Genomic DNA, 25,558 nt, shown 5'->3' on the forward strand with positions numbered 1-25,558 from the left:
AATATATGTTATTTTTGTATTAGATCACTTGAGTAAGTAAATATTTAGATTTACCTTTTTGTAGGTTAAACATAAAAAATACGTAGCATGTTATTTTTTATTGCCCTCAAGTGGATCAAATTTGTCCCTTTTTTGGTGATATTATTATTATTGTAATTAGCTTGCTTACAATAGAAGTATCTATTGAACATCGTGTTCTATAAGAGGTGTCATATAATCAAGCACTTATTTTTAATAAATTTTATTATGTCCCGTTTTCTTTAACGGGAAATTAGCTCAGATATACATGTCTATTGTTGCAGTTTAATTAGGCATTTTACTGTATTCATGACTCCTAGGCTTGAGATGAAAGATAGATGAAGTGTCCCGAATGAAGACAAAGGCTTAAGGATCTTGGCAATTTACTCTTTTGTTCTAACGGACAGCTGATTAATTATATATGTATTATTATGAAACTCCAAGGAAATAGTTTAATATTACTGTTTTTCTATAGATAAGGGAGTGTGGGTCCCATGGGACCATTTCAGTGGGTGCGTTGTCGGGCTCTGAGTGAGGAGTATACTCTTTCTTAAAACAATTGGAGGTCGTATTGGGCAAGTCTGTAATCATAAGTATGCCAAATGAAACAGCCCTGCCCTGTGGGCAGCTAGTTTGTTCCATTTGGCATTTCCACCCGTATCACCTCGACGTCTGCCATTCCACACCGGGTTTCAAAAGCAGTTTCTGCCGCGCACCACCACTATGTGAAACCAGCTGCCCACTGAAGTATTTCCGAACCAATTCGATTTAGGGTCCTTTAAGAAAAGAGTGTATCAATTCTTAAAAGGCCGGCAAAGCACTCGCGAAACCGCATTGAGAGTGTCCATGGGCGGCGGTATGACTTAACATTAGATCCTGCCCGTATGCCCCCTGTTCTATATAAAAAAAGTCTAATCAGACTGTTTTAACTAAAGTAACTATGCATATCCTTCTCTATCCATCACAGAGGAAACGTAGATTAATGGATGGAGATGGAGTAATTTAGTTGAAAAAATCCAAAGAGTTTTAGTTTTTATGAATAACTTTTAAATATTACGTTATGTGGATTCGAAACGGTACTGTTTGGGTCTAATCATTGCTATGCAAATAAAAAATTAATTAAACACACATACAACAATTAAGGTTAAGTTACTAAAGTGCAGTTTTCTATAAAAAATATATTCGAAAAAAAAATGGTGATTTCGGTTCCAAAAGATACTTTATTTCTCTATAAGTTACATTCACTTAGTAAGAAAATTTAGAGTAGGTTAGTTATGTACATCATATTATGAAATTATTTGATAATGAGCTATATAAAATAAAAGTATTAGTTGCTAACAATATATACAATATTCAATATTTTTTACAAAAGTTCGGGTAGATCGATTTAAGGGCGAGTCCCTTAAATCGACCTACCCGCACCCATTTATTTATTTAGTTATTAAGCTTACGACATCACACACAGTACTAAATCTACTAATTATTTTACAAAATCTTACATCTAAAATGTGTGACAATTAAAGTAAACATAAGTTTCACAACAAAAAAAAATAGAAATTAAAAAATACAAGTAAAAAATATACAAGATAATACAAGCACAATAAAGTTATAGATATTTGTTGGCACTTAAAGCAAAAAAAAATAATTCATCAGTAAAACAGCGAATTAGGTTCTAGAAAGGCACCCCACAATGCTTTCTCTAAAACCGATCAGCCCACTACCGAATATATCCAGCTCCGGATAAGCTGTGTTCAATCCGTTAAAATCGCGAAGAATTCGAACGAGTGGTGCCTGAACTCCTAGGTTGGTTTTGGCAGAAGATAAGATAATGTAAATCGGCCTTTAGACCCAAAAAGTCGACGGCGTGTGTCAGGCACTGGAGGCTGATCACCTACTTGCCTATTACATTTAAAAATGATCATGAAACAGATTCAGAAATCTGAGGCCAAGACTTAAAGAGGTTGTAGCGCCATTGATCTTTTTATATTGAGAGAAAAAGACATTAAATAAATCTATGGATTTTAGATGATCAAAGTAAATTTCAAGTTAAAACTTCAATATGGCTTACTTTCTTCGTATATTTTTGTTTCTGGTATAAAACTACTCTCATAAAATGGGTTTATGTTGACAATTCACTGAATAAATTGAATTAACTTAGCTCCGCCGTTTCTGTAGAGCTGTTACATAGCTCTAAATTATATTACCTCAAAGTTTGTTACACTGAGCAGTTACCTACGGTCAGTTGGGGACAGGTCAAGTCTAGTCGAAAACATTAGTGGGGTACACTGTAACTCCAAAAGCTATCCAGACTTCTGCACTTAGTTATTGTGCAACGCGATTACATGATTATGAAAGCGCTACGCATCAAAAATTTCGAAATCGGGTACAAAACCTCTATATTAAAGTCGGGATCGCTATAGGAATTTACAGAGACCTGTGTTTGTCTTTGTCCGTCAATAATAACTAATATAGGTAATAACTGAAATGTCAAAAATCTAAAATGCACCAAGATCGGAATGTTATACCTACTACTTGAATATATTTTGGTTGCATATTTGAAATTACCCTTCAAAACAAGTGCTTAACAAAAACTTAAGGGGTTTTGAATCAATATTTATAGTTGGGTATTTAAAGTTGCTAGGAGGAACATTCTAGGAGTTGACATCACTGTTTTAACCCCCTATCTCTAGTCCTACACAATTTAATCGTTCAATTTTCCACACGAAAATTACTTGTGAGTACGTAGTGCAGCTGAATTAGGTGTCCCAATACCAATAATTAATTTTGAAATAGGTAGAAGGTGCGTCTGTGTTTTACATTAAAGTTTTTAAAATAGGTATTTATAATCTGAATATACGTTTAGAGTAAGTGCTTTGGTTCAGGGAGTTGACAATAAAACAGGAGGTATATCGGTTGATTATTGTAAGCATAATTTTAACTATTCCGGAAATATTTTTTTTTATAAAATGGGGCAACCGGGCAGGAGGCACAACAGATGTTGAGTAATACCGCCCATGGACACTCGACTTGCTAGAAGGCTCGCAAGTGTGTTGCCGGCCTTTGAGTTTTGTCTAGAATGTCTTAAGCTATCATTAGTAAAGCATCCTCTTTGGGTTAGTGGTTAGTATATTACGCCATGAGATCTCAAGTTCAGTGAGATGTTTGACTCTTTTTTTGCCTCTAATGAGTACGTAAAATTGTCCAGTCTTGTCTCTTGGGTCAGTTTCACTATAAGTATGGAATAGGCTGTGCACTTTCACACGCTGTGGGGATAGCAAGTACAGCAATCTGTGAAGAATTATATATGACGGAGTGAGTAGAATAAGAGATCTAAGTATGGTATAGATGATCGATGGAAAAACAGGGAAAGATTGGCAAAGGACTCGGAAGGAGAATTATAACAAAAACGAGAAAGCAAGACCTGAATTTTAACAAAAACCGCCGATTAAATTTCAACATTAGAACCTATTTTGTGAAGGTTTCTGCTTGATCGAACCGCTCAATCGTACTAACCGTACCAACTTGTACATTTAATTAAATTGGCAGCTGATAGTAATGCTATTGCTTCGACATATTATAATAAAAATATAAACATTTAAGCTATTTTTTTCAACTTGGAAATTCCTTAATTGCCTCTTTTATTTTTATTTCTAAAAATTTCCGCTCTAATTTCAAGTTGGCTTAGCGCCAAAGTTTTTTAATTAATTCATGTGGTAAATTGGTAATCTTATTTTGGTCAATCAAAACTGCTTATAAATTCTTCTTTATTAACAAAACCACTTTTCTTTGCTGACTTGGGAATTTAGGAGTGGTGGTTTCCCGTTGCCACTCCCAGACATTTAAAAAGTTATTTAAGCCTACCTCTTCGATGTCTCTTTGCCGACTGACATCACATCCCACAAAACAATTGTCAAAATTTAAGGAAGCTTACCACGAAACTTCATCAGCAATTAAAGAAAAAGCTTTTTAACCGGATTATGTATTATTATAAATTTACAATTATTTAACATAATTTTAAATTTATCCGACGTTTCGCGTGCTTTACAGCGTGTGTGGTCACGGTGACTGAAGACAAAAGGTGTTGGATGTCAAAAAGTATCACAGCTGTAAAGAAAGTTGCATTATCTGTATTTATTTCCCAGGAGTTGGTATCGACTAAAAGATGGAGAGTTTTGGCAAAAATGGCTCACGGTGTCCTGTATTTTCGCGGATTGTTTTTCTTCAGATTTTAATTTGGATATTGTGTTTGACAATTTTAGGCCGTCTTCTCTATTGAAATTGGGGTGTTTTTTGATTTCAATGGCTTCGCGTACCAATCTTGAGAAGAATCTTTTTTCTTTCGCAAGTACTTTCGGTTGGTCAAAGCGTATAGGTATAGTGATTAGGCCTATCTAGTATGTGTTCACAGACTGCTGATTTTGTGTGTCGTCTATGTTTTAAAAGTTTTTTCTTTAAATGTGTAAAGGTTATGTTAATCAAAGACAATACTATATTTCTAACTATCTGACCCTGCTAACTTCGCTCCGCCTAACAGTCTAATAATATCGTGTTAGCTTTAGTTAAACTTAATTTAGGATTTCATTAAGGTAATAACATTACTACAACTGTTTTACAAATACAGAAATGTTTTATTGCTTGCCATTGCGAAAGAAGAATGGCAGTTTTACACATTAGGCCTCTTCTCTCTAGCGCCAATATTGCGGTACTGCATGTTAAAGCACTTTCTGATAAACAACATTTTTTGATGAGGTCACACATGGCTTCGATCAAGATCAAACCCTGTTTATGCATCTCCTCATTTACCTCAAGATCAGAATATATTGAACTGACGCGAATTCAATGTAAAATTATGCGTAGTTTTGTCAACAGATGGCACCACATGCTGTTTGCATTCGTAAAATTTATTTATTTATTGTTTTTCGATAACTTTCCAATATTTTATTACTTATTTTGCTATTCGGAAAATAGATTCCACGAAAAAAAGAGATAACTAACATCGGTCCAGCCGATCTTGAGTTATAAGTGGTGTAACTAACATGAATTTGTTTTATATATTTATATTAAGAGCCTGTCAATCGTAACGTGTTAAAAATTTATAATTATAAATAACTGCTTCAAAATGTCATGAGGATAATAGTTACTGTTGGTAAATATAATAAAAGAAAATTTGATCACAACTAAGTATAAATAAAATAAAGCCTGTAATATTAAGAGTCATTTTAATGTATCACAAATTTCTTATAATTATCTAAGAGGTGACTCACGTAAGCAACGCAGTTACAGCAAAGTTTTTTCTCATCATTTGGTATTCTCTTAAAATTTGTTCGTTTTATGTTTGCGTGAATTTTTTTTTTTTTAAAGACAATTCACACCAATTGACCTAGTCCCATGCTAAGCTGGTGAAGCTTGTGTTATGGGTACTAGGCAACGGATATACATACATATTATAGATAGATAGACATATAAATACATATTTAAGCACCCAAGACCTAAGCACAAATGCTCATCACATCGATGTTCGTCTCAGCCGGGGATCGAACCCAGGACCCATGGATTCTCAGTCAGGGGTACTAACCACTAGACCAATGAGTCGTCAATTAAGCACTTTGTTAGGTAATCTTAAAATTATGAGAAGAATCTTAAGAGTATGGCAATAAGTGAGATGCCTTGACGTTATTAAAATCATTCTCCAGCGCCGGTATTATGTAACTATCAACAGCGACAGCGATTGGGATCCTGTCATCAATGTTGAGTTTCATCGCAAGGACCATCGGTGAAGTTACAGAGTATCGGCACAGGTAATTTTTATAACAAACCACATATTAACAATTTAATTAAAATAATATACAGAAATAGGAAAAAAACATTGATTGCCAATCGTGCAGTTTGTACCGTCGTACGTGAGTCAATAGTTCCCGATTTTGCCTTATAGTATATACAATAATGCAAAATTTAATATATTTATATTATAGTTAAATCCTAAAAATAATTTATAAAGCCTTAAGACACTAGATAATATATAATGATGAGCACAATATTTGGTAAGACTAAATTGCTGCTAGCACTATTAAAGATTATGATTTCTCCTTTATAATATAAAGACCAGTCACCACTCCACCAGTACATACAATCTGCTAACCAAAATAATACCAGTAGTATAAGATCCTGATATACAACGACCTTCACCGAGATGCTTATTTAATTAAACGTATTTTATATTTAATTTAATATGTCAATAAATATAATCCATATGGGTTGCCTAGCAAATTTCAGTCCAGAGTATGTTTAATTAATATATAATTTTTTTTTTTTTTTTTATAATTTGCATGTAGTAAATTTTTTGAATTTTTTCAATCAATATTTTTAATCAGCGTAGTATTATATATGTATCACTATAACCTTCTTTTTTACTAAAGATGTATATACTTTAGTGTCACATAAAAATATACACAGAAATAATTAATTGATTAAAAACTACCTAACGTTTGCATATTCTATGGGCTTCATACTTTCGATTGGTATAGAATTTATCTAATAATCATACCGGTGAAATGTTTAAAAAATTTTTTTTTTTAAATTAATTAAACATACTCTGGACTGAAATTTGCTAGGCAACCCATATGGATTATATTTATTGACATATTAAATTAAATATAAAATACGTCTCTTTAAATAAGCATCTCGGTGAAGGTCGTTGTATATCGGGATCTTAGACCACACGTTTTACATGCAACAACCGCCATCTAGTGATCGGCATGAAAATTAACTAATTCATTAAACACCATTCATCCATCCAGGGATACAATTTACATTCCATTTTATAAATTAATGTATATTACAACGAGATATTCTTATTATTTCATTATTTCCTTGACGTATTTGATTATGTATTTTTAGTCACTCTTCTTTTTCATTGTTCGCGTCACCTATTACTTTTGGCCTGTTTAGCTTTTCTAATGTCTTGTCCTTAACAAGGTTACGACTTCTGTAGTTTTGGAAATAGAAGTTGAGGAAGAGAAAAGCAAAGAAGAGTGTATTTCCGCCAATGAAAATTGCAACTCCCTTCGTCGGCGGGCATTCAGTCTTGTTGACTGCCACAATGTAGTGAGCTATTATGCAGAAGAACTGCAGCTGTAAAAAAAAAACAGGTATTTAATTTTGCGATACAGTGGGAATAAGAATGGATAAGGAACAATATTTTATTCATGTATCAGTCTGCAATCAAAAAGTTTTTTTTTAATTTCAGGTCAAACGTACAAACCTACATTTTACGAATATTAACTTTATTTTATTGTATCACACATGTTTGCACAGATTTTAAGTAGAATAACAGATCTTTAATTTACTGAAGTCTTGTTTTTAGCAACATTATTTATTATTGTCTGTTTATACCATTTTATGAAAATGGCTAAATATCATTCAAGCCGCTAGTTAAACGGCGCTGTTTAGTAAAGAGGCTAAGCTGTTGATTGAACGGCTACTTAAGCTAGTTGGCTGCGACATAGTCTATAAACATTATATGAAGGAACAGATGTAATCTGAGTTCAAGGTGAAAATAGTGCTGTAGCGCCACAGGATTATGCATTATTATTTAAATACTAGTAGACTCGGCCAAGCGTTGCTGTGGCTAAGATTTTTGTTATATTACATAGTAGTAAACTATTCAAGAGAAACGGCAAGAGAACACCAATCCACCATGCTTTTTTGGTGGTTATGCCATTAAATTGTAGCTTATGTGAAACGTTGGTATTTATTTTGATAAGGATCAATACCTCTAGGTACAAATAAAGAGCCTTTTCTAGCGGTGGTGTTTTAATAAAAAAAATTAATAAAAGGGCGCTTATTGTGACGTAACTATAAAAGATAGAGACACGCTGTGGCATTTTTTATAGATAGTGATGTGTCCTGAAAAATTGTGCTACATTTTTTTGTTCTATCATTAATAGTTTTCGCAGCGCACTCTATTGAAGGAAGTTTTTTGTTTATTTTTTTACACCTTGGGTTAGATTATTCAAGTTTTAGTAAGCATCCCCAATTTTTGAATGAAACCTAGCCTATGTAACTCGGGAATAGTGTAGCTTGTCAACGGTGAAAGAATTTTTGAAATCGGTCCAGTAGTTTCGGAGCCTATTCATTTCAAATAAACAAAAAATCAAATCTTTTCTCTTTATAATATTAGTATAGATGAATCTATCTCAAAAAGCGAGCAATATAAACATATTGAAAAACCTTACCAATTGAAATTTTGTCATATACTTCTTCCAAAAGATGTATTTGGTGACTTTAGGGCCTAAAGCTGCTAATCCATAGTACGTATACATAAATACGTGTACTAGCGCGTTCATAAATCCAATGAAAAACAATGTGTATGATGGCCAGTATTTTAAGTACATCCATGTTCCGATCATCATCACAGAATGATGGTACAGATGTAGAAACGTCACTTGGCTATCTTTCTTTCGTAGAACGAAGAATATTGTGTCCAGTAATTCCGTAACCTTTGCAGCGAAGTAAATCCAAATATCTAATAATATCTGTAAAAAATTGCGTGTTTTATAGCAATAACTCTTAAAATCCAAGTTTACGCAAGTTGTATGGATATATTAATGAATATTTATACTTTTTGAATTGTAACATCTGTTCTAACAGTGCAAAATTTTAAACCCATATTTATCGGTCGATAGTTTTTTTGTGATCAGGTAAGTTTTTCACGTATAAAGATGTTTAAAAATAATGTATTTCTTCGTCTGTGTGTTGCATGTCGCGTGACGGTCGGCCGCGGAGTAGGGATAAAGGGATAAGGCGGCGCCTATAGTTCGCAGCAGCTGACTGTGTAGTGTATAGACTATTATTTAATATGTGTATATAATCTAAATAATAGTTAAGTATTATGTATGTCGTACTCTCTAAGACACAGAGTTCAATAAATATATTAGTTGGAGACTTAGTCTACTTTTATTATTTCCCATTATCATTCTAATTTTATAAGTATAAAATTAAGATTGATAATATGATATAAATGATATTAATTATGATTGATTTTATACCCTTAATGGAATATTATTCCTAAATTTTTTAGTTAAATGTCTATAATGTGAAAAAAAGTTTCATTTTTACCGTGTGTACGAGCCAAGGCTGTACATTTTGCTCTTTTGTCTGGGGAAGTATGTACGAGCCAAGGCTGTACATTTTACTCGCTCAGGCTTCCTTAGTTTTATAAGCTTAATTATTCCCTATGTAAGTACGTGCCAGGGCTCGTACATTCCGATCATCTACAACCGTGATGATTTCCTATATAAGTACGTGCCAGGGCTCGTACATTCCAATCATCTACAAGCGTGATGTTTGTCTGATGTAAGTACGTGTCCTGGCTGTACAGTTTGTTCACATATAAGCATGACGATTTCCTACATCGTCGGAGTCACGCCCCGAGAGTATAGCCCGACGCAGGCACTCTCTTCGACTGTTACTATGCAGTCATTCGTAATTAACTAAGTCGTAGGAGTTTCAACCCGGGAGCATAGCCAGACGTAGGCACTCTCTCTGTTTGTTAGATTGCACTTATTATATAGCAATTAACATAATAGTTATTAATCCGCTCATATTCTATTGTATAACGCGAGTGATAAATATAGAGTAAGTTCAATTTATTCTATTATTTCGAACCCCTGATGATCCAGGAACCGTACACCGTGGTTTCATAAAACCACACAATCCTTTTTTTACAATAAGTATATTATGTATATAATGTACCTAATTACTTTTAATGCCATACTCCTAACTAAAGTGCTCATTTGTCTTGTCTTGCTTGATGTAATTAGAGTAACTTGGATGTTATAGGGATGGGGCTGGTTACTTTTAACTGTATTTTTTATTGATGCTCTCTAAGACTTAAGAATTTATTTTTATGAAAATTAACGAATTTTCAATGCCCTAAATTATTAATAAGTTATTACGACACACCGTGAAAATTCAGAAAAGTTAACTAACCAATGTATGTATGGATTCATTACTAAAGCTTAATTAAATTAATTAATAAAAAAATATTGACAGAAAAAATTTAAAACTGTCATGGGTAAATAACAATTATTTTATGATTTTTTTGTCATATTTGTAAAAATACAGATAATATTTAGACAAGTTGACGTCAAAATCAGTCAAATATACGTTTGCCCTTGGTTATGTGTGCTTTTCTCATTTGTGGGATGACGCGATTAGCTTAGATTAAATGGCGTTAATAACTATGTAAAAATGTTTGCCCATTTAAGTGTCGAATTCTCTACCAGTTTTTTCAGTCCAAAATGAAAGTTAATTCATCTTTTTAAGCTCAACATAGAACTCCACGCCAGTATCAATATAAGGATAGCTTTACCGCCCAAAAGAGCAGTGTTGGCCTTGTGGCTTCAGCATGCGACTCTCATCCCGGAGGTCTTAGGTTCGATCCCTGGCTGGACTTTCTTTCTATGCGCGCATTTAACATTCGCTCGAACGGTAAAGGAAAACATCGTGAGGAAACCGACATGTCATAGACCCAAAAAATCGACGGCGTGTGTCAGGCACAGGAGGCTGATCACTTACTTGCCGATTAGATTAAAAAAATGATCATGAAACAGATTCAAAAATCTGAGGCCCAGACCTAAAAGAGGATAAAGCGATATACATTAGTGTAGTTAAAATATTAAGTATGATTTTTAAAGGAACTCCGATTCGAGGCCCGGTACGAACACCAAAGGACATTTCTGTCTTTGTATTTAATTATGCTCATACAGGGAAGGAAAATATCTTGAGGAAATAAGCGCGTCAAACTGCTGAACACATATTTGCCAACAAAGAAAAAATATTAAGCCTAAGGCAGTTGTTCCACCGCCGACGATGAACGAGAAGCTAGTCGAGCTAGAATTAGAAACGAGTTGTTCAATCGGATTAATTATAAAAATCCGCACAATCAGCCATATATAAATAGGCATACAAATGTCATATTAATTTTTATAATGTCATATAATAAGACCATTAGAATGTCGTAATAATAAGTTATTTAGAATTAGTGTCAAACTTATGGTCATATACTCGCCCACGCTATTTTTTTTTTTTTTTAGACTATTCACACCAATTGACCTAGTCCCATGCTAAGCTGGTGAAGCTTGTGTTATGGGTACTAGGCAACGGATATACATACATATTATAGATAGATAGACATATAAATACATATTTAAACACCCAAGACCTAAGAACAACACCAAATGCTCATCACATCGATGTTCGCCTCAGCCGGGGATCGAACCCGGGACCCATGGATTCGCAGTCAGGGGTACTAACCACTAGACTAATGAGTCGTCAATAAAGGGTCCTTGCCGTTAAAAATTAAATCACCTTCCCCTTGAAAGAATTACACGGTAGTGATCTGTTACTAGCAACAACTATAGCAGCGCAAAGCGAGTAGTTCCGATAGTTTGTCGCTGGGCTATAAGTGTACGAGTGAGACGGGCGATTACTCGCGCTACTCGCTACTACACTAATGCTATCATAAAACACATCATCATCGTCTGAACTAGACAACAATGATTCAAATAATTGTTTGATATTCATAATAAATTAAAAATACGTGTACTACAGAAATAACTGCTGCCGCTGTTTGGTCTCTCGGCGTGAGTTCTGATTTATCTTGATATTAGTTCTCAGTTCTGATTAATTTTCTTTGATAGCCAGCGACGGCAGTATGAACAGTCAGCGATCAACTATTTATATATGCATCTCTTTTTTTTACACGGAATGTATATTTATTGTTTCTTGAGCGAGAAAATAGCCGGTGTGACAACTGCCTCAAGGTTGGCATGACTCTGAGTTGCCAAAAGCTAATACAGACACAGCGCACGCTAATAACTACTCTTAGCTACCCTCTCAAATACATGCGCACACACACCAATTCACACACACACATCCATGTCTTATAATACTTGTGTTTGATTATTTGTAACACTAAACCTACTTTTTCTCAAAAAAATGTTTTAAATACCATGTATGATTGACTAATTGTTATCTAGTTACACACAACGGACTCCCTAGTGTGGGCACTAGCGATATATGAATTGTGTCACAACCTATTTGTGATGAATAAAGTTTTTATTATTATTAATAGATAGGCCAAGTTTTATAGAAAGTTTCAGAAACTTTGCGCTAATAATATAACTGATTTTATCAACTGTGAAACATTACATACCGTTTCTCTTGTAGATTTATCATGCATGTGACATGTAGTTGGTGCAATCCCATATTCAGACATCATAGTTGCGTACTGAAACATTAAATTACATATTATATACTTATTTTATTTTTTCTCTCAAACTCAATGTTAAAATGCAGACAAACAGATACTTTTGAAAATTTGTTATAGAAAGGATTCATGTGGGAAAATGACATGAGAACTCAAGAAGGCGCACCGTTAACCAGATCTAATACAACTTCCTCACAATCGAGTAGCCCATAATATCGCAGAACACAACTCAAGAGGGGGACCCTTTGTATCGAAGTCGCATAGGCCCGCCAAGTATCCGCGAATAAACGATGTAAATACATAATTATTAGTTTTAATTAATTAATTGTTAGTTCTAGTTATCTTAACTAGAACTAACACAGCAAGGTTTCTAAACCGTCTAGAAGAGAAATGGAGTTGCTGAAAATATCAACCGTTCAGTCTTTTTGTTAATATGAACTTAATACCGCTTCTACTGAAAAGAAGCTGTCGATAAGCATGTGAACAACATGAATAAAAAACAGTGGTGCTACAACCTCTTTAGGTCTTGGCTTCAGATTTCTAAATCAGTTACATTATCATTTTTAAATCTAATAGGCAAGTAGGTGATCAGCCTCCAGTGCCTGACACACGCCGTCGACTTTTTGGGTCTAAGCCATGTCGGTTTCCTCACGATGTTTTCCTTCAATTGGGCAAATGTGAAATGCACACCAGAAAGTCCATTGGTGCAATGAAGGAGATCGAACCTACACCTCAGGTATGAGAGTCGCACGCTGAAGCCACTAGGCCAACACTTCTCGGAACAACATGAATGCCATAACAAATATAAAACGTTATATTGTAAAACGTATGGACAATGCGTTCCGTTTGTTATTACATATACAAATGACCAATCACAATTACGGGCTCATATTCCACATCATAATCTATAGATACAACCTAATTGACGATATTATCAGCCTCAGTAAATAAATGACACTCTATTCATATGCACTGAAGGTTATAAAAAAGTAAGTTATGAAAAAGGTTAAATCATTATAATTTCTGTGTTTTAACTAAATTACATTTTCTATATATCTACAAAGTATTTTTTATGATGGATAATCTTAAAGCGCAATACACACTGAGCCCGCCGGGCCGCCAATCAGTCCGGCGACACAACCCGGCGGCCTGAATGAAAAGAATCATGTCGGCAACATGCGCCTGCGCGTGTTACCCGCCGAAATGTTGGCGGCTTGGGTGCGCCTGCGCTCAGTTGCCCGGCAAAACCCTTTATCGACACGCGGCAATCACTAACTGCCAAATAAATTTCTCATCTCAAGCCGCCGACATGCCGCCGACCAAATTTTCCGACTTGTAATAAGTGAAGCCGCCAACTAGACCGCCGACAAAAAGTTGCTAATATATGTCGGCGGCCCGGCGGGCTCAATGTGTATTGCGCTTAATGCTAGAGGGCCGCGACTGCATTGTCGGCCTTAATTCGAAATACTTAAGTGGGGGTTGGTTCACAGTTTGTTGGAGCGCGGCTGAAACTGCCTTGCGGCTCAGTTGCGAAACGACGGACGTGGTGGAATTTCGTATTATGCCTTGACGTCCGATGATGAAGTTCAACTGCAGGTCCGAACAACTCTTCTGAGTAACACACTTATAGATCACATTTAAACAAAGTACAGTTCCTCTATGTGTACTAGGTTGAGGTGAGACAATTAAGGGAAAGAGGAAGTGACGGTGCGCTTCGTGTAATTCTGATTGGTCAAATAGAATGAATCATGTCGCGTATCTGTGATTGGTTAGCGGTTAACCAATTAAACGAAACGCGCTTTAGCATATTAGTTATAATAATATTAGCAGCGCTACAACCCTAAAAAAAGTGAGGTTCAGATGCGCAAATAGATCTCTAATGGTGCACAGTCCAGGATCAAACGACTTCGATACTAAAAGTCGCAAGCCAATCAGTCACTATGTCAATACTGCTTCTAACTGCTTAGACGCCTTAGACGAATTTGTGTTTATTTAGAACAATTTCAACTTACCCTGTATACCATGAACGCGGACAATACGACTTGGAAGAAGTTATATAGCACAAGGACGGCTGTCAACTTGTAAGGTTCTCGCTTGGTCATAAGTGCTGGTCCTACTTTCAATACGAAGAGAAGATACGCTGCCAGGATCATAAGAATCGGGCCTGGAGTTCTCATTAAAGGTAGTTCGTCTAATTCTTTGACTGTAATATAACAAATATTTTTGTAAACAAATGTAAATAATAAGTTTTATTAAAAGAAAGCGGAAGTTTGTATATTATTACTAATCGATGTTATACCTATATATAAAACATATTTTTTTTATATATTTACTAGCAGACCGGTCAAGCGTTGCTGTGGCTAAGGTTTTTGTTATATTACATAGTAGCAAACTATTCAAGGGAAACGGTAGGAGAACATCAGTCATGGGGACCACCATGCTTTTTTGGTGGTTATGCCATTAAATTTTAGCTTATGTGAAACGTTGGTACTTTCAACTCAGCCCCATCTGTTAGAATTGTGACTATCAAATAATAAACAAATATTTTGCAATATTATATATTGCGGGTATAAATTGCGTTGGATAAAACTACAGACGGTGTGCAAATTTGATTGATTCGGTAGTTTAGGAGTCCATAGCGGACAAACAACGTGACACGTAATTTATATATATTAAAATTAGTAATGTTACAGCTTACATACATATTATAGAACAATACACTTAGAAAATATAGAAAGCCAAAACATATTACATAGATAAACAATATATGTGAAAAATAAAAGAAAAAAAAGAAAACTGATATTTAACATTAATAATACTTAATAAGTAATTATAATATTTTCGAATAATTAAATGCATTTTATTTCCACCTTCCGAGCTAAAACAAAATACATTTCTAGTATTCTAATGTTAACGACACAATAAATTTAACTGTATAGGATAACATAAATAATAATTATCCTATACCAATACCTGTTGTGAACATATATTGACCCAACATTGTATGCAAAATAAACAGCATAATGTGTGAAAGACACTGCCATAATTGTTTATACTTCTTAGAAAAATGATTCACGGTCGTGGTTATAAAGCTACTAGAATATTAGCGGTTTAACGATAAAAAATAATTAAGTTTAAAATGTCAATTGATTATAATAATTTTACAAGAAACCAACGCCTTTGCGAATAGCATTTTCACTTTTATTGGCAGATATTTAAGATGCAATGCGATAATGAAAGGGTAATAACATTTATAACAGTATAAAGATTGTCTACTACTATTATAAAGAGGAATACTTAATTGTTTGATGTATTGAATAGGCTCCAAACTAGTGGACTGATTTTAAAAATTATTTCATAATTGTAATCCTACATTATCAGAATATAAACATTGTATAAAATTATTTTTAATAAAGTTAATGACCTGTGTGAAATCTTCGATAAGGTGTGAATAAATAAAAATCCCTATATCGCGTACGCTGTGGAAACTATTGGCAATATAGCAAAGTGATACACAACAGTTTTGTAGAAGTTATCAATGTCTACATAAATGATTGACTATTACAGTTTGTTAAAAACATATTATCTAATGTTATGTTAATCATCCTAATACAAATGAATCACTTCGTATTCAATATAAATTTCTTTTTGAATTTTTCAAATCGAACATACGAATTAATGTTACCATGAGTGTTACACAATATTTAAATTGACATAACAGCTCTAAGTGAATTCATCTATTCGAGGATAAACACGAAATATTTGGTGAACGATTCCGCTATGGAATATGATGATGTAGTTTAAAATATAACGATTATTGTTGTAGAGTTTTAGCAACTAAGTATTTTAGTTGCACATACTCCATTAAAACTTGTTCGTTATAAGGCTATACTTTAAAACAAATACTCACATTGGCTTTTTGTGAGATCCCATTCGGGAAATCTTAAGCCAAACACAGAAGTCATTTTGTTGGATCTGAAATAAAATATAGATTTAATACGTAAAAGTGAATATTGTAAACCATTAACGCCACTTACAAACGGTGAAAACTGACCCTCTTATTCATAAAATCAATTTCACAATTTCAAATAAATAAATATTTTGTTCTGTCTGTCAAAGTGGGTCTACGCTGTGATAAAAAAGACTTAAGAACAGAGCAGTTAAACTGATTTAGTTTTTATGAATAAGGGAGTTATTGTGGATTATATATTATGGACTAATAATTGAGGAAACTATTGTCCTAATACCTTAGTAGTAGCAGCTATTTCATCACTAAAGCACAATTTTATGTAACACTTTTTAGTCACAGTTTTTTCATTAAAGCAACAGGTATTTTATCACTTAATACATCTTGCTAGCACTAGCTAGATATTCTAAAAACAATATAATAATTATATTTAACACTGTGTACAGTTTGAAACTTTCCATTACAGTAATGAACACCAAGTGACAGTTATAGCTTAGTAATTAATTAATTTGGTACTAATTCGTTGGGTAATTATTGCGTACTTTAAACATTCATCTAAACATTCCTTTTAAACCAGTTTTTATATTAAGAATTAATTTGATTAATATTTTTGTCCTACGCCTAATGTTGTGTGGAAGGTTTAGACAAGATGTGTTTTTGGGTATTTAATATCAATGGCGCTTTTAAGTCTGGGCCTCAGATTTATCTGTTCCGTGATCATTTCTAAAACTAGATGATCAACCTTCTGTGCACACACACATCGTCGATTTTTTTGTTTTAAGGCAGGGTTTCCCAACGGGGGGCCCACGCCCCACAAGGGGCAATTCGAAAATGGACTCGACGTTTTTTGTTTTGAAAATTTACTCACAGTGTTACTTTAACAATTCCCTTGTGATTTTTAAAACCTATCTTTTAAGTTGCTTAAGTAAACAATTCAGATTTTTTTATCATAACATTTTTTTTATATAATAGGGGGGAAAACGACACCCATTTTTAGTGGGTCCGTTGCCTTTGAGAGAGAAGTAGACTCTAAATTTGGATAATTGAAGGTCGTATCTGTCAGGGAAGAGCCCTAACGGGAGTCGATTCCACAGTTCGCTAGTTCGCAAAAGAAAATGCCTTTTGAAACGGACTGTGGAAGAATTTTATAAAGGCTACGGTGGGTTGTGGCACAATAAAGGTAGGGAAACACTGGTCTAAGGCTTGCCGGTTTCGGTGTTCGGTTTCGGACAGAGTGTTAAATGCGCACAAAGACAGAAACTCCATTGGTGAATAGTCGGGGATCGAACCTACGACCCCAGGGATGAGAGTCCGAACAAAAAGGCCAATAAAAGGCACCATAATATGTTACGAGATATCACGATAGTACGTTAGACTGACGGCTTTGCAGTGATTATCATGAGTGAATAATGTACATGAGGCGAGAGTTTGTCCAAAAAATATTAAAGAAAGTTTTTTTCTGATAACCGAGTTAACCAGGAACGACACAATCACGATGAATTTTTATATAGTTGTCCAATGCACATTACGTTAGAAATTAATTTTCAAACAACTTTGTAAATCGCGTTGAGTGACGGCGACAACCAATCTGCCTTATTATCAAAAAACTTATCACGAATTTTCCTAATCTGTAAAATACTACACGGTTTTTACGAAGTTTATGTTTGAAGTCGTGTATTTCGATAAACAATGATGTTAAGGAAAATCTTCACTGACATTTATAACTTGCAGACATAATAATATATATAGTATATAACTGTCACTTGTTTATGTCCTAAGTTTTTGTGAGAAATAAAAAAAGATTATTATTATTATTGTATTTCTTATATATAGCTGTCGTTTCTACAATTATTTTTTAATGTATATTAATTCTATTACTGTCAAGTTTATTTAATTTTCATCTAAAAATTAAGATTATTATTTATTACAGCGATCCTGATAATAAATAATAGGACCTATCTAATTACCAAAATAATAAATATTATCTCTTCCTACTTATCAATAAAAATACAGTTGACTGAAATGATATAATGGAATATTATCGATATTTCTGATAAGGTTTTATTTGAACGATAGTCATGGATTGGATATTGAATAGAATGTGGGGACTTCGCCGCTTAAATATAAGAAAATTACATTTTTCAATTCGTTTTCAATTCGACAATTCGGCCACGGCGGCATATTTATACGTAATATGTCAACAACAGCGCCATTGATATTGAAAGAACCACATCGAAATTGCTTAAAAAAACATAGGAATTGACATCGTACACATCCGTAACACGGTAAAAACGATTTATTAATTTTAGTTAGAAAAATGAACAATGACAAAATTTGTTAAGTTTTGGCCCCGCCCGGTATTCTAACTGGCGACGCAATTTAATCACATTCATTAATGTCATTACAATCACTTTAATTCATTACTACGTCAACAAAAACATGGGTTGGTTGAAGAGCTGCTTCAAGAAAAGAGCGTATCAATTCTTAAAAGGCCGGCAACGCACTCGCGAGCCCTCAGGCATTGAGAGTGTCCATGGGCGGCGGTATCACACACACTTATTACGAGGCTAATTAATAACCTTTCAGAGTCCAAACTTAACGCCAAAATCTAACGCTATTTCTTTCACATATATTAAGACACTAAAACTACTAATGTACATTAAATATAAAAAATAATCCCACAATTCTTATTTAAAAAAACGTACTTACTTTAACACAATCACATTGAGAAATAAATATGTTACATGCGCTTCCTTTCGCGTCTAGTACAGGTTTGTAGTCGTTTTATGAAAAGATTCTTATTTATGTAAAGCTGTTAGTTCAAGATGGATTTGCATATCTCATTGTTTGATATCATAAGGTCACATTTGTACAGCGCTGAAATACAGTTCTAGCCTAGATATACTCCTGTGGGATTTGCAAAAAAAACATTTGATATTTCGTTTTTATAATAATAACAATTAAATACCATATAAAAAAAAAACATAAACAGAGCTGCTAATATAGTAAGAACTGTGTTTTGAGGCCTGTGAGTACTGAGTTGTCAGAATACATTAATTACGTTTTATGTGAAGCAAAATACACATTAAATATCAATTATTTCGTGTGTCGTGATTTAAAAAAAAGTGACGTAATAATATTTAAACTTTTTTTTAATTAAGTAATAATAGGGATTATTTAAATTTTGCTATTATTCAATTACAAACCTTAAAAACAGATATTTTTTATTTACCCCACACAAATATATAGAATTGACTTATAGACCAGTGCAGATAGCCTTTAAAATAAATAAAAAGTGAAAAAAATTACAGTAGGATGAAACCCATTAGAAAAGCAGGGGAATATGATCAAAATGAAAGGAAAAATAAATTACGGTCGATCTGAGGTCGGGAAAGGGTCGGGGGGGGAGTTTTAAGGGTAAAAAACGGTTTATCTCGATTTCCGGCAAAACTAAAAGTCCTATCGAAGAAAGTTAAATGGCAAAGTTGTAGGTAATAAAAAGATCTAAAACTTTTGTATTCACACATTTTTCACATAACCTCAAAATTTATGTGAAAAATTCAAAAAACCAAGTTTTTGGTTTTTTATTTTTATCTTTAACAAAAATATTTTTTTTTTAACGAAATTTGGTCAAAACTTACCTTTCTATGTCCCAAATACACTGTAATTTATTTGATTAAAAATATTTATTTGTTCACCTTATTTTGAATTAATATCGAAAAAACACCCTAATTTTCAATCGAAAATTCTGACGTCAAAATTTCAGCTTTTTTCAAAAAGTTGGTGTCCTTTCAGTTCGTTGAAATCTCTACTTTCCTATGGTAAAAAAATATATATATATTACCATAGTAAATCTTCTCAGAAAACGCAAAAAATCGTATGCAGTAACGCCCAGACCTGTCAACCCCTTCCTTACTTCTCTATGAAATACGAAAATTTTAGCCCATCTAAAGGCTAAATTTTTTTTTTAAGTCACTCAGGTATATATAAGTTATCTTAAAATAGTAATAAATAGGCATCTGATTATAATTTAAAGAAGATTCATAGAGAAGTAGGGAAGGGGATGACGGGTCTGGGCGTTACTGCATACGATTTTTTGCATTTTCTGAGAAGATTTACTATGGTAATATATATATATTTTTTTACCATAGGAAAGTAGAGATTTCAACGAACTGAAAGGACACCAACTTTTTGAAAAAAGCTGAAATTTTGACGTCAGAATTTTCGATTGAAAATTAGGGTGTTTTTTCGATATTAATTCAAAATAAGGTGAACAAATAAATATTTTTAATCAAATAAATTACAGTGTATTTGGGACATAGAAAGGTAAGTTTTGACCAAGTTTCGTTAAAAAAAAAATATTTTTGTTAAAGATAAAAATAAAAAACTAAAAACTTGGTTTTTTGAATTTTTCACATAAATTTTGAGGTTATGTGAAAAATGTGTAAATACAAAAGTTTTAGATCTTTTTATTACCTACAACTTTGCCATTTAACTTTCTTCGATAGGACTTTTAGTTTTGCCGGAAATCGAGATAAACCGTTTTTTACCCTTAAAACTCCCCCCCCCCGACCCCTTCCAGACCTCAGATCGACCGTAATTTATTTTTCCTTTCATTTTGATCATATTCCCCTGCTTTTCTAATGGGTTTCATCCTACTGTAATTTTTTTAGGTTTCAAAAATTATCGGCACTGGTCTATTACAAATATAAACTTTAATGTATATAATATTTAAATTCTGAAAAAATATAAATAAGTATAAAATAGGTTAAGTATTTCGTTAGGTCTTTAGTGTAGGGTTAGAACCACTTCTGGAGTATAAGCCTCCTCCAACTTAATTTAATAATACATACATACTTCCTTATATACATATTGGTATAGCTCTAATATCTTCTGACCAGCCCTGCGATTCTGTAACTCACTTTTCGAACTCACACAGCGGTTTTCGCATCGGCGGTCGCTCTCAAATCAGTCGTGAAGCAGTCATTTTATGATTTGGCATTCAGAAAAGGTGGGAGCTTGTAGTTTATTGTTTATTAGAATGAAAAATCATAAAATGACTGCTTCACGACTGATTTGAGAGCGACCGCCGATGCAAAAACCGCTGTGTGAGTTCGAAAAGTGAGTTACAGAATCGCACTGCTGAGTATTCCGGTCTATTTGTGTGGTTTACTGATTCGGCCGGGTTATTTCGTCACTTTACACGTCTATCTATTGTCTGAATAATGTGCTAAGTTTCCTGCACAAGGCCATTTTATCGTGGCCTCTAACTTTATGCACTTTTAAAATTTAGTAGACTTTTTCTATCATATTTTGGCCTTTTGCTAGTTTAGATTTTATTTTTGAGCTATAGGGCCACGATTGGTCCACGGTGTCTATTTCTAATATTTAATATTTGAGTTTTTCGTTATAATTTTACATTTGTGTACAATTAGTTTGTGACTTTGTCTTGTGATTTATATTGCAATAAATAGTAAGCGTTGTTCTATTTTAAGTGTATTTTTATAAAGTAAAAAAAGAATGAATTTCTAATTAGAAAAAGAAAAATTTCTTTGTCTTTATATATTAGTTTTTTGTCTAAACCTGTTTTCTTCAACGTACTAATGTATTTTAATTGCGCACACATAATTAATTATTGACGCACAACCAAATTTTCAATATGGTGTGATATTGGAACATGACAAACTTAAGCTAATTTCTCAAACACAAAAGGAACTTATATTTAGAAAGTTTTTAAGTGTTTTACTTATAAAGAATTTGTACCTATTTTTGAGAAGCAGTACGTATAGAAGAATACAATTAGTTCGGTATTTGGAATCGTAATTATCTAGGGGCAGTGCGCTCGCCATGTCGAGCAAAATAGCGACACAGCCGTACCAACCTTTTCTCGAAGCAGTTCACGCCGACCCCCCTTATAACTTTGTTGTTGATAAAATTAGAAGCCTAATTTTAAATTCATTCAATTTGAACAAATTATAACTAGTCAAATTTCTTAATATTGTCAATCACTCATTCAGAATTCAGAAGCTTCAAATTTTGAATACAATTACTGTTTATTGTATAAATAAATAAATGTTTTAATTTTTTTCCAATATTTTGCAATTTCTGTCTGGTTTTCTAGATACCTATGTTATCATATATATTAAACAGAATTATTATTGATGCAGTTAATATATCACTGTACCTGTGTATAGTATAATAAAGGAATAATAGATAAAAAAATATCAGTCAGTATTTTATCAATTAAAGAAAATTTTGAGGGCGACAGTGAGTGTCGTACATTAGTTCAAGTTAAGCTTGTTAAGCTGTTACATTGAGATTATTTAAAGTGAATGAGAGATAACCATTTATGATTAACTTTAATTGATGTTTAGGAGTGCGGCCCTAAATAATACTTACTAATGCGAAAAAATATAAAGAACACAACGCGCGCGCTCGTCGCTTAACTTTTAAGTCTAATTTAAATAAATAAATATTCAAAATTAAAATATTTTTACTTAAGTCACGAGGTCCCTTAAGTAGGGACTGAATAAATTAGTCGACATTACGTGGATCTAATTGTTTACTATAGAAGAACTGAGTTGCTAGACTGTTTTTTTTTACAAGTTATGTTTTTGATGGCATCATAATACTTATATGAACTGTAACTATGCTAACGCATGTTATATTGAGTCCATGATTATAAACATCATGTACGACTCTTGCTTTCTTAGATTTTACATATAAATTAACCCATTTATTCTTAAAAGCTAAATCAGTTTTCACTATCTTTTCGCAACAGTGTAAACAAAATTCGATAGCAAGAGACAAAAGAGTAGAATAAAAGTTTGCAGGCTGCTTAAGCTGTTGTTAACAATGGAGCATAGTTTGATTAATATATATTTATAGTTCCCATACTCCTCCGAAACGGCTCGACCTAATCTTATGAATTTTTTTATGTATATTCAGTGTGTCTGAGAAACGGCTACTATCAATCTTTCAAACCCCTAAGTGATAAAGGGTGTGCACCCCAAATTTTTTAGTTTTTTTTCGTTTTTATATTTTTATGATACATACAAAAATACATACAACCCCTAATTTTCACCCCTCTACGATCAAGCCCTATGTTTTATTATTGTAGATAGTCATTTTTATTGAACTAAAAATATGTTTCCTAGAAATAATATAGATGGCAAAACAAACGTTTGCCGAGTAAGCTAGTATTAATATATAATATATACATATATTAATACTACCTTGAAACAACTTGTCCAATGCATTCCAAATCCAAATATGAAAATCAATAATATTATCCGCTGTTTACCAAAATCCGCTTGTTACGCACGGTACGATGACATCCTTCTAAACATACTAATACTAAGCAAACCAATATTTATTTCACGTAATTCTGTAAACATCAAAGAGTTGTTGATACAAGGCGAAATATCTGTTAATAAGATATAGTACATCCGCGCTCAGAGTAATGTATACGGGTTTGCGGTTAATTAAATTTAGATTTAAATATTTTCTTAAGTATGTGATAATAAATCTGCTATTAAAGTACCCAATACAGAGTATATGAAGAGACTGAAACATATTGATATGTTACCACATGTTAGAGAGTTAATTAATAAAGGAAAAGTTGTTGTGAAGTATGTTAACACTGAGAATCAGTTAGCATTAACAACACCTGTAAATACAATATCATAGTAAAAATTCGTTAATATATGTATGTGTAACTTAAAAGAGTAATCTTAATGATTCATATTACATTGAAAAGAGGTGTTGTCGGTAATAGACAATAAATAAATTAAGTTGGCAACACTACTTTTCAAGATGGCTACTTTCTCTTTACTTTCGTAAATATATGTTATTTATATAACAACATAACCTGTTGCTAGGTGATTTGATTATTAAAATTGGTCTCTACAGAAGACTTCATGCAATATAATTTTGTCAGTCTAATTGGTTTTATAAAAAAATACATTTGTTATATTTGCCTCCAAAAAGTCACCATCAACAACAACAAGCCACCACCACCAAAACCCATGGGTTACTCATATTTAAAAGGCATCGCCGAGTTTTTAAAGACGTATTACAACAAATTAACTTAAATTATTAGGAAAGATTGACAAAAGGCAAAACTACCTTTTTCTTTGTTAATAGACCAAGCTGGCTGGACATAGCTGGAAATAGCTGGTTATTAGTAGCTGTGATAATCGAATTTACGATTAATGAATTTTTCAACATTCGTTTCAATATCTTAATTATCGTGTCCATATTATCCATAATTACAAAAACGAAATGTTAAAAAACATTGTTTTGATTTATAATTGTATAACAAAATGGCAGCAAAACAGAGCAGTGTTGGCCTAGTGGCTTCAGCGTGCGACTCTCATCCCTAAGGTCGTAGGTTCGATCCCCGGCTGTGCACCAATGGATTTTCTTTGTGCGCACTTAACATTCGCTCGAACGGTGAAGGAAACCGGCTTGCCTTAGACCCAAAAAGTCGACGGCATGTGTCAGGCACAAGAGGCTGATCACCTACTTGCCTATTGGATTGAATAATGATAATGAAACAGATTCAGAAATCTGAGGCCCAGACCTATAAAGGTTGTAGCGCCACTGATTTATTTTTATTTAAACAAAACATTTGGTATAATATATCCTTTCTGCGTAAAATAAACAAATATCTACGACCTTGCCCTGTAAGGGGTAATGACATTGGTGTCAAAGTAATTCGATGTAAATGTCTCAAATTGGGCCAATGACGTGTGAACAATAGAGAATTGTTGATGCAATGTATTCTCAAATCTTTTAGCCAATCAATATTATGATGTGTTTTATTTTTATACAAACCTTACAACTGAAATAAAGTATCCGAGCGTCAGTGGCGTAACTATACCATCTGGGGCCCGTGGCACATATTTTTTCGTGGCAATTCTTTTGTACTCAGTTTAATTTTAATAAAGAGATTTTCAGCGTACTCAATTACACGTTGTATATGTCCGACTAATGGGCATAGGCCTCCTCTCTTAGGCGAGAGGGAATGGTCTGTAGTCCCCACGCTAGCCCAATGCGTATTGGAGACTTCACATTCATCCATAGAACATAATATCTCTTGGGCAGTGGCCCTCTTGGGTCGAGGGCCCGTGGCATTTTGCTAGTTCTGCCACTCTATTGTTACGCCACTGCCCAGCGTATGTCTGTCTGTAAGATAAGACTCAAAATCCATAAAATCTGTGGTACGAATTCCACCAATAGCGTGATTCCTGAGGAACGTTTTGTTCTATAATTTACTAGCAGACTCGGCCAGGCGTTGC

The 25,558-nt window shown here is 33.5% G+C and overlaps 1 protein-coding gene across 2 annotated transcripts; it reads right to left on the minus strand.

Annotated features, from left to right (window-relative positions):
- Positions 1-6,616: 6,616 nt before the first annotated feature.
- Positions 6,617-19,089, minus strand: LOC125056940 (elongation of very long chain fatty acids protein-like). 2 transcript variants are annotated; one of them, XM_047660311.1, is made up of 6 exons: positions 18,966-19,089; positions 16,200-16,264; positions 14,302-14,492; positions 12,236-12,310; positions 8,253-8,552; positions 6,617-7,149 (listed from the first exon to the last, which is right to left on the minus strand). In XM_047660311.1, the coding sequence occupies exons 2-6, from the start codon at positions 16,252-16,254 to the stop codon at positions 6,916-6,918; spliced, it is 855 nt and encodes a 284-aa protein (XP_047516267.1). In that variant the 5' UTR covers positions 16,255-16,264; positions 18,966-19,089; the 3' UTR covers positions 6,617-6,915. The 2 variants fall into 2 exon arrangements, with proteins under 2 accessions (XP_047516267.1, XP_047516268.1); XM_047660312.1 differs by lacking the exon at positions 18,966-19,089 and adding an exon at positions 16,537-16,639.
- Positions 19,090-25,558: the final 6,469 nt, after the last annotated feature.

Source organism: Pieris napi, chromosome 15, assembly GCF_905475465.1.
Source record: "Pieris napi chromosome 15, ilPieNapi1.2, whole genome shotgun sequence".
Lineage (NCBI taxonomy): Eukaryota > Metazoa > Arthropoda > Insecta > Lepidoptera > Pieridae > Pieris > Pieris napi.